We start from the raw sequence: 16,586 nt of genomic DNA on the forward strand, positions 1-16,586 counted from the left end.
TCTGGCTACTGTTTAGTGTGTTCCCACACCTTCAACACTTGACACCCTATACCCCAGAATTCTAACAAGAAAGCCTCTGAATAAGCCTTTGCTTCATAACTTAACAAAAGACTAGGACAGCAATCTTAAGCTAAAAGGAACAGAGCTGGAGGCAAGAGACAACACGACCACAAACCGCATTGCAAAGCTACAGTAATCAAAGCAGCCTAAAAATAAAGAAATGTCAACCTATGAAACAGAACACAGAGTACAGAGAGGATTGTCTTAACATCCACTAAAATAAATATCTCAGTTGATTTTTAATAAAGATGTAAAAACAGAAAATGAAACGAAGTCTCTTTAATAGTGTCTTGGGTTGGGGAGTGAGTGTGGCTGGAGAGAGGTCTCAGCAGTTAGGAGCACCAACTGCTCCTCCAGAGGACCCGCATGGTGGCTCACTCACACCACCTCTTAATTTCAGTTCTGGCCTCTGTGGGTCTCCTGTAAGTGCATACAGATATACATGCATGCAAAACACCCACACGCAAAAAATAAAGTGGGCCAGAAAAATAATTGAATCTACAAGCAGAAAAGGAGGTTTTTATCCCATACTCTGTGCAGCAGTCAACTCAATTAAGATTAACGACAGACACACACAGAGTTTTTAAGAGCTCTGCTGTAATTATTTGTCCCTCTGTAATGACTCCTCCTCTTCCCTCACTGTCTCTATCTTCAGTGGTCAGCAGTCTGAATAAACCATGTCTGGTGGTTTCCTCTTTCGAGAGGGACGACTTATCTCATGTCCTCATGATTTAGATCCATCCTGGTTTGATGTCATTAATTCTGGAAAATTCTTGGCCACTGCCATTCAACTGCCTCTTCCACCATCTCCTTCAGACTCAAATTATCCATGAAGACCATCTGCTATTGTCCTACAACTCGAAGGTGCAGTTTGTTTTTTCACACTTCCTTCTGTTTGTGTATCGGCGTTCATTTCCCGTGGCTACACCATGTTTACTGAGAGGCTCCTGGAGCTGTCCCTCAGCTCTGTCACCACACTTTTCACTAGATTTCCTTAGTTGAAATATTCCACTTCATCCTAACAGTTGATCTGGCCTTTTCTACTACTTAGTTCAACATTACCAGTTATTTTAAATTCTGTGTCCGGCAGTTGTAGTTAGTAGTTCAAGTATGTGTGTCTTAAAGTTTGGTCTCATTACTGATATTTCCTTTGTCTTTTTTTAATGCCTTTTTTTTTAAAGCAGGACATCCTCTGTGGGATAGTTGAAATCAGAGTTAATAGTCTGTATGCCTGGAAATGGGAACGCCTTTCCTCTGCCAAGCCTGCAGAGAGTGAGTCAATCCAGTCAGGGTGTGAGCTTGGTCAGCAGGATCTTCTGCTATCTCGTGTTAGCCATAATGAACTAGCTTCCAATTCCTAAAGCCACGCCTTGTGTTCATGACAGGGCCTGGTTTGCCAGAAGTGTTTTCAGTGGCTGCTGATGTCCAGTCTTGGGTTTCCCTGCTATACTGTCTCTCCTATGTCTGCGCGTGTTCTGGAACTCCACATTACTACGGGTATTTCTCCTGCATGTATGTTGTGCACCGTATGTGAGCAGGGCAGTGGAGGTCACAAGAACATCAGAGGCCCTAGAAATTGAATTGTGAGCCACCATATGGGTGGGTGCTAGAAATCAAATCAAGTCATAGGTTCTCTAGAAGAACAGCCTTAACCTTCGCTGCTAAGAATCTAATGGAGTCTATGGAGAAGGGCTTGGAGGGGGGAATTTGTACCCCTGAATCCACAGCACCCTTAAGATCTGTGTCCTCATACTAATCAGTACTAGGTCTTTAGTAATACCGTCACACTTTTAGCTACATTCTTTTGATTAGTACTCATTCTGTCTGTCTCAGTGAGTATCCACACCTCATCTTCTCTTGGGATATCTGTTCATAGACTGTTCTGTAACCTCAGATCCCTAACAGACTAAAAAGGTCCTAAATTTTCAGATTCCTGGCGTGGCATAGGCGTAGGATCTAAGAAAGAGCTAGAAGTTCCCAACTACCTAATAACCAGGGTTTTTCTTTTTAAGATTCATTATTAAAATTATCAGTATGTGTATATATACTGCATATGCATGTATAGGCTCATACATGTTTGCATGCAGATGTTTGCATGCAGACACTTGCTTGCAGAGTCCAGAAGTGGGTGTCTGATTTTCCCTGAAACAGAAGTTACAGGCATTTTTAGAGGTTCCTACTAGAGCAACTGGTGTTTTTCACAGTGGAATTCTCTCTCCAGCCCTTAAAAGACAAACTTTAAGACAATGTGATGATTCTGCCTACATTAGATGAATATATATCATTCACTTACAAGTAACATATGAGGGCTGGAGAGATGGCTCAGCGGTTAAGAGCACTGACTGCTCTTCCAGAGGTCCTGAGTTCAAATCCCAGCAACCACATGGTAGCTCACAACCATCTGTAATGAGATCTGATGCCCTCTTCTGGTATGTCTAAAGACAGCTACAGTGTACTTATAAATTAAATAAATCTTAAAAAAAAAAAAAAAACTCACTTATTCATTGGTTAATTTCACTCAAGAGACTTTTAGCATGCTTCTGATGGTAATACTGTAAAATTTAAATTCTCTGAAAATGAACTGCTTAATCTGCCTTTGTATTTGATGTGTGGAAAAGTTTGTATGCTGCCAGGGAGTGGTGACACATGCCTTTAATCCCAGCACTCAGGAGGCAGAGGCAGATGGATCTCTGAGTTTAAAGCCAGCTTAGGTCTACCAAGTAAGTAACAACAACAACAACAAAAAAAAGTAGCTTGAGTGCTAAAGATTTCTTATTACATAGTCATAAAAGTGTTCCTTACTAGGATAGTGTTAGCCATGCTCTAACAAATGAATTTGTTCATTAACACAGAACCTCAAAATATATGCTCTCCCGGCTAGTTTTAGGTCAACTCGACACAAGCTAAACCATGAGGAAACCTCATTTCTAAGGGCAAAATGCATTCATAAGATCCAGCTGCAGGACATTATCTTAATTAGTGATTGATGTGGGAAGGCCTAGCCTACTGTGGGTGGTGCTAGCCCTGAACTGTTTTTTTCTGGGTGTTATAAGAAAGCAGGCTGAGCAAACCATGAGGAACAAGCCAGTAAGCAGCACCCTCCATGGGTCTGCATCAGCTCCTGCCTCCAGGCGCCTTCCCTGTTTGAGCTCCTCTCCTGATCTCCTTCTGTGATGAACAGTGCTGTGTAAGTGTAGACCAAATAAGCCCTTTCCTCCCCAGCTTGCTTTGGTCATGGTGTTAATAGCAATAGTAACCCAATCTAAGATAAATACTGTTCATGCATTAAAACAAAACTTAACTATCCCCTTTAAAGACGTGGCTACTAAATCATTTTCAGAGAAAACTTCCTGATTTCTTTGTGTTCATTTATCTACCTTTTTTTTTTTCAGTGCTAATGACCAATTCCAGGGCCTTGCATACACCAGGCAAAGATTCTACCTTTGAGCTATTATTATATCTCCAAGTACTTTGTGCTTTAAACCAAGGTCTAGCTATGTTACTCAGCCTGGCCTCCTGCCTCAGCCGTCCATGTATTGAAAGTCCAGGCATGTACCATTTTTATTGAAGCTTTACCTTTTTTTTTTAGCCTAATGCTGTTGTAGGCTTTGTTATCAATGAAGCTATAGATATATTATAGCTACTCAAATATTTAAGATGAACATTAGATCACAAGGCAAATTTCAATAGTGCTTGAGAGGAGCCCAAATTTAATTGGTTTTTAACATTTTGAAGATGCAAATTGTTCAATAATGGTGCAAACTGGAATAAACTTTTTACATTTATAAAACATTTCTAAGAAACTACTACTTAAAAAACGAGGTAATTTTTATTATTTTGTTGTTTTTGTTGTTGTTGTTTTCCCAGAGTATTTCTCTGTCGCCTGGCTGTCCTGGAACTTTGTAGATCAGGGTGATCTCAAACTCAAGAGGTCCCACCTGTCTCAGCCTCTCAAGTGTGGGGACCAAAGGTGTCTACCACCATACCCAGCTTAATCCTTATTTTCTTTAATATTGTCAAGTCACTTTAAAAACAAATTAAGCTGGATACAATATAACACTGGGACTAGACTGAACTCTGGAGTGGACCAAAGTGGAAAAAGCAAAACTCTTATCTCAGATAGTTAAGTAGGTGGATAGGAAGACAAACAGACACAATCTTCACTGTTGGCCTGATAGAGTTGGAGTCACCTATAAGATACACCTCTCGTTATACCTGTGAAGGCATTTCTGAAGCAAAGGTGTTCTGTTTTGCTGTCTGTTACTGTGATAAAACACTGACTGAATCCAACTCGGGAAGGAAGAGCTTACAGGTTACAGTCCAACCTTGTAAGAAGCCAAGGCAGGAACTTTGAGTTCAGGACAGAGAGGGCTATGTAGACAGATTCTGTCTCAAACAAACAAAATGGCTATATGCATGCATGAGATCAAGCATCACTCATAATAGCAGCATCTGGCTAGACAGACAGCAGACAGACAGACACATACAAACAAAAACTTTTGATCGGCTTAAAAATTGTGCTAAAGTACATGCATGGAATACATGTTATCAAACCATCAAAATGGGCTGCCATGCTGTGGTAGAGAACCTGCCCAGCATGTATAAGGTCCTAGGTTCATTCACAGCACTGCAAAACTAAAACTAAATAATCACTTAAAGGAGCAGCAGAATACAAAGTAAAGACTCAACAATTGCAGCTTCCAGAAGGAACCTGGAACTCTGAGAATAGAGAGGAAACAGTTTAAGCTTCTAAAAAAAAAGTTATCAGCAATGAGGAGATAGTCTCATACAGGGATTCTCACCAGAAATACCAAAAGCCACTAAACTATGTAGCTGTAGAAGACAGTTGCAAACATAGCCCAGATTATTAAAATTGATCTACTTCTTTCCTATTTGACCAATCAAACCCCAAACCACAAAACCTTGATTCAAGATAACAAGTGGCCAGATAGGTAGACTAAACGACTTTTATTTTAGACACTGTCTTTTCAATACTACTACTAGCAATTCCTATGTACTAATCAGGAACCAGGTTTCCTTGTACTTACACATCATAACCTCACGAGGTAAAGATTCCCAGTTATGTTGTCTAAGCTACAGATTTAATTCCTCGGACTGTTCTTGACCATCAACATTTATATTATATCTAAATTAATATGAGTCTGGTTTAAGGAAATAAATGTCTTTTTGAAATTAATTGCATGCTTTGGTCTCAATAATTTGTTTACTTTTCTGATTAAGAAAATTCCTACAGAACAAACTGTAGGACATGTGCTTTTATTATAGACAAAATTAAGGGTGATCTTTCCCTTGCTTGAACCGTGTCCATGCAAGAGCATTTCTGCGCTACAGTGGAGACTGACACCTAGTGGGCTAAAGCAAACATCACCACTGATGCCACCATAGCAAAGACAATATCAGTGTGCCATGACTGAGGGTGGAAGGATATAGGGCTAGGGATGAACTCAGAGCCTCATATATGCTAGGCAAAAACTATTACAATACCCCAGCTCCAAAATCTGTAGATTTTCAATTGGTCATGCATTGAAATACATATTTACATCATAAACAAAAACTTTTTTCAAATTAAATTTATATCAGTGATTTATACCAAACTCTACTAAAAAATTGTAATGGTGTCCTCAGGGCTCTTGTCCATGACTCTTCCCTACGATGTCTCTGGAGCACTGTATGATTATAAAATTATCATGCAGCATGTTGTACCATACAGATGTTTGCCTTACAATGAATGGGTTACATCTGATAAACTCACTGGTAAGCTGAACATATGAACTGAAATGCACCTAATCTACTGAATAGCAGCACATTTAGCAAAATGAGGTTCTCACGTCACTGCCTATAAGGTCAATAAAAACTTTATTCACTGAGTGTGCTAAATAAATGAACCCATGGAAAAAAGAACTTAAAGAACATATATCTCAGTCCATCTTCTTTCTTTTATAAATATTAGCTGAGGGGTTGGGGATTTAGCTCAGTGGTAGAGCGCTTGCCTAGGAAGCGCAAGGCCCTGGGTTCGGTCCCTAGCTCCGGAAAAAAAAAAAAAAAAGAATAAATATTAGCTGAACCTTTAATCCAGTCTTCACCCAGAGCAAGTCTGCCTCCCAAGGGATATTTGGTAATATATGAAGGCAGCTATGGCTTCACACCATGGGGAAGCTGTGTCTCTGACAGTTAGACAAGCCAAAAATGCTGAGAAATGTTCTACATTGCACAGAATAACTATCTACAACAAAAACAACAAAAATTTCAGCCTCAAATGTCAATGTTGCCAAAATTGAAAATTCTGTGCCCATCATCTTTCCTAGAAGGTATTAACTATTAAAAAATACCAGTTTATAATATATAATACATATATAATATAATGGAGTTTATAATTCAATACTGTTTACAACTATTTTGTGTTGTTTTAATTCTTCATTTTCTACTAAAAATACCAGTTTATAATATATAATATATAATACATATAATATATAATGAGTTTATAATTCAATACTGTTTACAACTATTTTGTGTTGTTTTAATTCTTCATTTACTACATTGTATACTGTACCTAGAATGGCTTGCTTTTGTAAACCATAGAAGAGGTACACTCTTCACATTCTAGAGCTTCACCAAGAATTCTGAAGGCAATGACTAAGGAAGTCACGAGTTACAGAACATGTGCTGCCCATGCATCAGACATCTACTGGTTACCTATAGCTATCACATATCATATGTGGAGTCATGGGCGTGCTTCTGGCTGGTGCCACATGGCTCGGGTTTCAGCTAACCTCATCTATTTTCACGAGGTCATCTCTGAACTCCACCCACCTTCCCCCTTAAACAAGCATGGCAAAAAGCTTGTTTATGTCCCTCCTAGTATATTGACTATCTGTAGTATTTTTAGATTTGTACAACCTTCTTCAGAAGGTAGGCTTCAAGGCTGGTGAGATGGCATAGTCTATCAGCAGGTCTGATGACCTGAGTTCAACTGTAAGGACCCATGTGTTTGAAGAACCGACTCTACACATAGTTCTCCACATGAGTGCCATGGTGTACATGTCCCCACCCAGTAAACAAACAAATGTTAGAAGAGAAAAAGAACCCTTTAGTAGAATGTCTTCACTTAATGACTACTGCACACAGAACAAATTATTTAGTAGGTTTACATAAGCATTCAGAGACTAAAGTAAAAACCAGACCCTGTCAAAAACAGAACAAAAAGTCTGCAGAAAGCCTGGTATGTTGGCATATGCCTTTTATCCAGGCACTTTAGGAAGCTTTGAGTCCAGCCTGATCTACAGAGCTAGGGCTATAGAGTAAGGCTACACTGCCAGAATTACACTGTGAGATGCTGGTCTCAAAAAAAAGTTGGTAGAGTAAAAGAAAATAAGTTGTACAATTTTCAAAATAAAGGAAGGGTAGGATGGATGCCCATGAAAGACGGAAATATAAAATGGCACCAGAACTGATTAAAAATCTTAAAGAAGAGATAGAGAGATAGCAGTGCTTTTTTGAGAGGACCTAAGTTCAATTCCCAACACCCACATGGTGGTTTACAGGGTATCCAACTCCCTCTTCTGGCCTCCTCCAGCACCAGGCATGCACATGGTGCACAACTATATATCCAGGTGAGACACCCACACCCATAAAGTAAGTAAATGAAATTGTGTTAAAAGCTAAGGACAATCACAGCCACCCACAACAGAAATGGCTTAAAGAAGATGCAAGTGAAAGCAAAGGCCGTGCAAAACTGTGTCAGGCAACCAGAGGTGAGAGAGTTGTTACACGTGAGCTAGAGAGGATTCTAATATAAGAACTGAACTGCAGTAAAGTAACACAGGGCAACTGAGAGGAACCCCACGTGAGAATGAATATGATCCTTAAACTATTATCATTCAAGAACATGCACAGACTTAAAACTGCGTGAAAATATGTAACATCAATTACACAAAGTACTGAAGGAAATCAACAAAACCATTAAAACTGTGAAACTTTAATGTCTGATTAATCATTGTTCAGAGTATAGGTAGCAAATGATCTGACAGATTATATGCTGTTAAAGTAAAAACTTAACAAGAAGCAACAAGAGTAAAATAATAGTTTGACAAAGAAGCCACAGCAAGTATAAAAAGTTGGCAATTAAGAAGCAGAATAATAGAACATCAAGGTTCTGGAAGCCATCTTCTGCAGGTCTGTTGCCATTAAAGAAGCAATTTACAAATAGATGATTTTGAAATAAAACACAATTTACTGTGACTGACACACAAAAGAGAAAACCTAAAAGAACAAAAGCAAATACAAAGCTAAGACCACCCTAAGAATACTGTCAAAGTACAAGGCGACCAATCCAATAGAATCCTACTGAGCACATTCAAGCATCCAAGGAATCTAATACTCGAGTTAAAAATGAAGGCAAGGAGAGCAGGAAAGCAGCGACCAAGCTGAAGCAGAAATCTGAGCAAAGGGTGTGGAGGTTTAGAGTGCATACTGCTCTGGCGGAGGACAGAGGTTCAGTTTCCAGAGCCATTATGGGTGGCTCACAGCCACCTTTAACTCCAGCTGCAGGGAATCAAACGCCTCCAGCTTCCTAGGATACCTGGACTCACACACACATACACGTATTATAAATCTGAATATGTCGCTATAAAAGACCCAGATCTGCTTCCAGATCTTCACTGCTAAGCCTGCCTACTTTTCTGTATTCTAAGTCAAAAACATAACTTTCATGTGAAAGTTATGTGAAAATTTACCACATGTAGTCATATATATTACTTTTATAATCTGGAGAGGTGAGGGAATAAAAACTCCCATTTGTCTCTGCCAGCCAAGTAAGGTTTTAGGCCAACAAAGGACATGTAAATGACAAACTAAACTAGATGCAATAGTAAATAATCTAAGTGCGAGTAAAAGACACAAACAGAAAACTGGTAACAAAGCTAAGCAGCAATATCCTTAGAAAAACCCCATTAGAGACAGGCAACATTAATAGCTTAACAGAATACTGTAGGAATACACGGTCCTGGGGGCTGGAGAGATGGCTCAGTGGTTAAGAGCACTGGCTGCTCTTCAGAGTCCCGAGTTCAATTCCCAGTAACCACATGGTGGCTCATAACCATCTGCAATGAGATCTGATGCCCTCTTCTGGCCTGTTAGGTTATACATGCAGGCAGAATGCTGTAAACACACACACACACACACACACACACACACACACACACACACACACACACACACACTTCTACTACTGTTAAACAAAGAATATTCCTGAAATGGCTCCACAAACTGCTATCAAGAAGTTCTCAGTGGCTATTTCAACCTCTTTTCTATCAACAACTCAGCTCGACTCAAACATCTTCCAGAGCAGACAATGCTACAGAGCAAGTTTCACATGAAAAACTGTGACCAAGAACATGTGGATACATTAAAGGAGCCAAGACAAAGGTTGAATAAACTAAGTGGCATATTTATGCTGAGCAAAGAGAAAGAGACACTGGGTTGGGGATTTAGCTCAGTGGTAGAGCGCTTGCCTAGCAAGTGCAAGGCCCTGGGTTCGGTCCCCAGCTCCGAAAAAAAAAAAAAAAGAGAAAGAGACACTGAAACAGAGATAAGAATATGCTAGAGGCCTGGAGACAGTGGTTGTGCCTGTTGGGCAAATTTGAGGCATTGAATTCAGTTACACACAGACACACACAGATTCATATTCTCTCTCTCTCTCTCTCTCTCTCTCTCTCTCTCTCTCTCTCTCTCTCTCATAAATTCTTAAGATCAAATCAAAATAGCATAGCACACAGCTATACAATTGTTGTAAATGAAAAACATAAATTTCTTTCTTATAAAATTTAGTAATTGAAAGATTCCCAAGAGAATATCAGTCACCAACAAATATTTATATTTTCACATCATGCATCAAGTCTTTCTCAGCTTATGATGTCAATATAAGTCCAGACGAGGTGAGAAAGTAAAGGCAAGGAAGACATGAGGGAACCATGCTTACCACAACATAAGCACTGTATGAAATGCCCTACCATACGGTCCATATACGATGAGACTGTCTGGTTCTGTTTATGAGATACTGCCTTACTACGTAGCCCCGGATGACTCTGAGTAGGTATATAAACCAGGATGGCCTTGAATTCACTGGGACCAACCAGCCTCTGTCTCCTAAGTGCTGGGCCACCACGCCCAGAGCCAGTAATAAAACCTTTTAAAAATAAAAACTAAGGAAATAGCCGCAGGATTCATGTCCTGGCTGGTTCTGTGTGTCAATCTGACACAAGCTGGAGTTATCAGAGAGAGAGGAGCCTCAGTTGTGGAAATGCCTTCGTGAGACCCAGCTGTAAGGCATTTTCTCAATTAGTGATCAAGGCAGGAGGGCCCAGCCCATTGTGGATGGTGCCGTCCCTGGGCTGGTGGTCCTGGATTCTATAAGACAGCAAGCTGAGCAAGCCAGGGGAAGCAAGCCAGGAAGTAACATCCCTCCATGACCTTTGCATCAGCTCCTGCTTCCTGACCTGCTTGAGTTCCAGTTCTGATTCCTTTGATGAACAGCAATGTGAATGTGTAAGCTGAATAAACCCTTTCCTCCCCAACTTGTTTCTTGGTCATGATATTGTGCAGGAATAGAAACCCTGACTAAGACCATTCAAAACTAAATTCTACTTGGCACAAGTGAGATATCAGCATAAGAAAACAGGAACTGGGGCTAGAAAGTTGGCTCAGTAGTGAAGAGCACTGGGCTGCTCTTGCAGAGAACCTGGGTTTGATTCTAAGCAGAAACAAGGTGGCTCACAAAGATCTGTAACTTTAGTTTCAAAGGCTCTAATACCCTCTTCTGGCCTCTGTTGGGCATCAGGAATGCAAGTGGTGCAAAAAAATACATGCCAGCAAAAACATTCATTAAAAAAATAATTAAATCACAAGGCACTACATTGTAATTTCATGTACAAATGACTTAAAACCTTTCAAGTGAGCATTTCAGCGCATTCTAGGATGTGATAGTAGATATGTGTCTTTTAGCTATAAACTAAGAGATGGTGATGCTAAAATCGCCAACAATATTAATTTACAATATAAGTATTGCGAGCTTTTATCACCTTAAAACTGTGACATACTTGCAACTTTAAGATCTACAGAAAATGTCTCACCTTCATCCACAGAAAACTGACAGCTTTTATCATTGAAGAATAGTATTTTCTTCTTATCAGGACGACTTACAAATAGAATCTGGTCCCCTAAAGCCTTAAAGATTAAAAAAAAATTAATTAACATCAAATTACTCATTTAAAAACACACACTATACATATGATACACATACTCTCTCTCACACACACATATCTGTATCTATATATAGGGAGAAAAGAGAGAACACAAAGGCTTTTCTTTCAACCCACAGTACATCAGAGTCTACATGCTCCAGGTTGGAGCTGAATTTCTTTCTTTACTAATTTTATCTCCGTGGATACTTTCAGATTTCTTAGATAACTGTCAAAGAACATAAAGGTCTATGTGTGTCTCTGTTTCTGTGTCCTTGTTAGTGCTTGCAGAAATGCAGAATCCAGATATCGACTTTGGGTATCTTCTTCCTCATCTTATATCTCCATCTTGTTTTGTGCGACAGCATCTCTCACTGAACCTAGGTGAGCTAGAGAACCCCTGAGAGCTACTTGTTTTAATGTGCCCTGGAGCTGGTACTGGTACTGTTGCCTGGGCACTGGGGACCTGAACTCAGGTTCTCATGCTTGTCCAACAAGTATTTTACTGACTACAAAACCTCCTCAGCCCTCAAACTTCATCTATTTTTTTTAAAGTATAGAATAGAGGTTATACAGGGCATGAGGAGGGAAGTTGAGAGGGCAGTAGGGACAGAGAAAGGCAGAGAGAGAGAGTAAAGGAGTAGAGGCCAGCCATTAGCACATGGGGGGGGGGTAGAGATGGGGGAGCAGGAGGGAGAGGACAGAGCTAGAGCAATAAGGCAAGAGAGCCAAAATTTCATCTTTTAAAACAAAATGTAAAGCAGGAAGTGCCACATGCTTTAATCCCAGCACTCCGGAGGCAGAGGCAGGTAGATCTCTCTGAGGCCAGCCTGGTCTACAGAGCAAGTTCCAAGTCAGGAAGGGCTACACAGAGAAATCCTGTCTAGAAAAACCAAAGCCAAAAGAAATAAAATTAGATAACTGGATCAACAAAAATGCAATGTACACATATAACAAACAAAGGGGAGGAAATCCTCCCATGTGCTGCAACAGTTGAACCATAAGGATATAAAAATAAGGGGTCGGGGGACTTAGCTCAGTGGCAGAGCGCTTGCCTGGTAGGCCCTTGCCTCGAAAAAAAGAAAAAAAAAATAACAGGGACTTAGCTCAGTGGAGGCCCTAGGGAAGCAAGGCCCCTTCAGTCCCCAGCTCTGAAAAAGAACCAAAAAAAAAAAAAGGATATAAAAATAAGCTAGTCATAAAAACACAGACACTGGTAAGGTCAGACTCAAACACACTGGTAATGGCTACAAACAGTGGGGAAAGAGTAGTTGTTGAAAGGTGCTGTTCAGTTATGCAAAACAACAACAGTTCGGGAAATCATGAGCATTAGAATATGACTATAACCCCTCTGAATTATACATTTAAAATAAGTAAGGTCAGGCTGGAGGGCGCTTCCATAGTTAAGACACTTGTTCAGTCCCAAGCACCCACTTGGTGGCTCCTGAACAATTGTAACTCCAGCTGCAGGGATCCAACACGTCTTCTGCACTCCACCAGCACCAGGTATGCACACGACTCACATACACAACAGTCATTATCTACAACATCTATACAGGTCAAAATTTGATGCCATGAAGTTAAAATTTAAGATAGTTCTACTTTTGATAAATCTACACACTGGATCTTGAACATTTCCCAAAAGACCCACATTTTAAGGCATGGCCTCAGGGTGGCACAGTAGGAGCCAGGTAAGATAAGAAGTCCTTAGATCACCAAGGGAGTGACTCTGACTCTCTTTTCCTTCCTGGGCATGAAGGTGGTACTTTTGCATTACTATATGCTCCTGCCATGGTAGACTGTCTCATAAAACTGAGCATGGACTGAAACCTCTAAAATCATAAGCTAAAATAAGCCCTTTGTTTGTAACTCTGATTATGTCAATTATTTCACTGTGGTACAGGAAAGCTGAGTAACACGTGAGAAGCTCGTCTGGTGGTGTTATTTCACCAGGGCTATCCGTCAGTCCAGCACCCAGGATGTCAACAGGAGGACCAGGAGTTTAAGGCCAGTCTTAGACATGTGAAGTCTTGTCTCAAAATCAAAAGACAGCCCAGGGTAGATACAGACACAGACACACACACACACACACACACACACACACACACACACACACACACACACACACACACCTCTTTAGTCCCAGCATATTCGGGAGGCAGACATTTCTGTGAGTTTAAGAACAGCCTGGTTTACAAAAAGTGGTTCATGCTGGGCAGAACTATATAGTGAGACCCAGACTCTCTCCTCCACTGCTACACCTCCCAAAAGAGACCATTTCATTCCTTCAGAGGCATTTAGTTGATGCTGGGTAAGCTGGAGGTACATTTAGTTGATGCTGGGTAAGCTGGAGGTACAGCTCAGCCATTCAGCGCTTGCTCAGCATGCAATGGCAACAAGCAGCTTTCACAAGTGAGTCTCAGAGTTAACCGAAAATGTCGTGTCCATAACCCTGACTTTCACTGCAAACCCCTTAGGACATCAGAACTTGTTAGTAAGCAATGGCCTTAGTATGCTTTAATGCCTCTAGTTCCCGGTGTAAGCATTATCAAACACTATTGTTGGAAGAGTTTTTATTTCAAATAACAAGAAAACCAATGTCTTTGAGAAAAACTTTCTAGAACTCTTCTGAAGAATTAAACCATGATGCAACATAAAAACAAAACAAAAGGGGTTGGGGATTTAGCTCAGTGGTACAGCACTTACCTAGGAAGCACAAGGCCCTGGGTTCGGTCCCCAGCTCCGAAAAAAAGAACCAAAAAAAAAACAAAACAAAAGCCACCCCCCTGCAAAAAAACCCTGTTAACATTACACAGAGATGATTATTTTCTTTCTTGCTCTGTGGCACCGAGTGTTTTTAGTTTGTGAGTATAAGTGCTTTGTCTAACTGCAGGTATGAGTATTGTGTATGGCCTAGCCCTCAGAGGTCAGAAGAGAAGCCACTATCCCTGTGACGTGGAGTTAGACATTGCTATGAGCCACCATGTGGGTGCTGGGAACGAAATCAACTGCTAAACTATCTATCCCTCCAGCCCCACAAAGTTCAAACTTTAACTGGATCACTAAGGCGCCAGGATAAACACTTTAAAAAGAACTCCATATCCCCTCAACCCTAACCCTAACCCTAGGACCCAAGTTCAGGCCCCGTCACCAACAGCAGGCAGCTCACACTGCCTGTAGCAGCTTCAGCTCCAAGGATCCAACAACATGCTCTCCTTTCCTTGACATGGGCAGATACCCAGACACATACATAAAAACAAATATATCTGAAAAGCATAGGAAGCCGGGCATGGTAGCACATGCTTCCACTCCCATTTCTCAGAAGGTAGAGGCAGACAGATCTCTGAGTTCCAGGACAGCCAGGGCTACACAGTAAGACCCTGTCTCAGGAGATAAAGAAAATTTTAAAAAAGACATTACCAATTCAATCTATAGCTACGATGTAGGAGGAAAAGAATGATTACCTTGACAGCTTTCTGAGAATTAGGCAATCCCTCTTCTATGTCTTCTAAGAGAATGCCTCCCAGTCCTCGCTGGTCATGGTTATCTAGAAGCCTGAGCAGGGCCTTCTTATCTTTCAAGTTGTACTTAGGTTTGAAGGCGTATTTCCCATCTACTACTTCAATTTTGGGATTGTTGACTAAAGCCTGTAAAAAGAAACACAATTTAGATATATGTATAAAAGCAAACCTCATGTGTATGTCCTTAAATTCTTACATCCCCCACACAGTGGCATATTGAAGTATCTTTTTTTCTTTTCTTTTTTTTCGAGCTGGGGACCGAACCCAGGGCCTTGCACTTGCTAGGCAAGCGCTCTACCACTGAGCTAAATCCCCAACACCCCTTTGAAGTATCTTTTTTTTGGTTTTTTTTTTTTTTTTTTTTTTTTTTTTTAAAGATTTATTTATTTATTATATATAGTACACTGTAGCTGTCTTCAGATACACCAGAAAAGGGCATCGGATCTCTTTACAGATGGTTGTGAGCCACCATGTGGTTGCTGGGAATTGAACTCATGACCTCTGGAAGAGCAGTCGGGTGCTCTTAACCACTGAGCCATCTCTCCAGCCCTGAAGTATCTTATAAACATAAACTAGCAGACCTGAAACACTGGGCATCTAGGATCCCAGAACAAGTGGATCAGCACAGAGCTTGCCTCTTATTTAAAAAGAATGAAAGATCTGTACATTATTTGCATACATTCTTTAGAGAGAAACCTGTTTATCACAACTGCTTTGAAGAACCTTTATTCTTTTAGAAGACAAGGTAAGAATCAATAAAATAAGGGGTTGGGGATTTAGCTCAGCGGTAGAGCACTTGCCCCTAGCAAGCTCAAGGCCCTGGGTTGATCCCAGCTCCAAAAAAAAAAAAAAAAAGAATCAATAAAATACCTATTAATAGACACAGTGAACTAGGTATCACCTACTCCTCCTCCAAAGTATAGTCTATCTCGTACTGGCAAAAATTAGTCAACAGTAAGTCCTCCTCTCCTGGCATCAGCTGGCACTGCAGCTGTGGAGAGAACGGAAGGCCAGCCTAACGCACATGGAAACGTTACCTCTAATGTCAATAGAACACAGTTACTGAACCTAACATTCTTACAAGATCTGGTACCAAGCTACTGTCAGAAGGAAAGCTCCTCAAGAACAGAGCAACCCAGCATGGTAGTAAAGGAGCTCCCAGTTACTCAGTAGGCTAAAACAGGAAGATTAGACAGTGAAAACCACCTAGGTTACAGGTACGCTCAGGTAGGCCTGTGCAACTTAGTGATTAAAAGTCTCAAAGCAAAAAGTTAAAAGGAAGGCCAGAGATACAGCTCAGTGAGTACTTGACTAATATATAAAGTCCTTCCTGTGTCCAAGCCATAGTACCAAAAAGAGAAAAAAGAAGCCTACATACTTCTTTCTCTATTGCCAATCAGGCACAGAAAAATAGAAAGAAAATGAAACAGAATAGTACTGACTAAAAATAATCTTTGGGCGGCAACATAGTTCAGAGTTCTCTAAAAGCACTTGACACTGAATCCTGACGACACATGTTCAACCCCACATATGGGTAAGAACAAGAGAATAAACACTGATGATAAACATAACTGCCTTTGGCTGCTCCATGTGAACTGTGGCACACATGTACCTACCCACTTATGCTCATAACAACAGATAAAATTTTTAAAAATGTAAAACTTGAGTGTTGCTAACTATATGGAACTTCATTTACGTAACTCTGCATACTTAGCTGTGGATTACCATCATCTGTGTGTCACCAATATTT

At 40.5% G+C, this 16,586-nt stretch overlaps 1 protein-coding gene across 2 annotated transcripts in view; it reads right to left on the reverse strand.

The window, feature by feature from the left end:
- Gtf2e2 (general transcription factor IIE subunit 2) overlaps positions 1 to 16,586 on the reverse strand; it is a 47,578-nt gene that overhangs the window by 2,357 nt on the left and 28,635 nt on the right. For both annotated transcript variants that reach the window (XM_032918813.1, XM_032918814.1), the window contains exons 5-6: positions 14,780 to 14,962; positions 11,208 to 11,301 (exon numbers count right to left, since the gene is read on the reverse strand). In XM_032918813.1, coding sequence (XP_032774704.1) covers positions 11,208 to 11,301; positions 14,780 to 14,962 — 277 coding nt within the window. The remainder of the gene's footprint in view (positions 1 to 11,207; positions 11,302 to 14,779; positions 14,963 to 16,586) is intronic.

This window comes from Rattus rattus, chromosome 13 (genome assembly GCF_011064425.1).
Source record: "Rattus rattus isolate New Zealand chromosome 13, Rrattus_CSIRO_v1, whole genome shotgun sequence".
Classification (NCBI taxonomy): domain Eukaryota; kingdom Metazoa; phylum Chordata; class Mammalia; order Rodentia; family Muridae; genus Rattus; species Rattus rattus.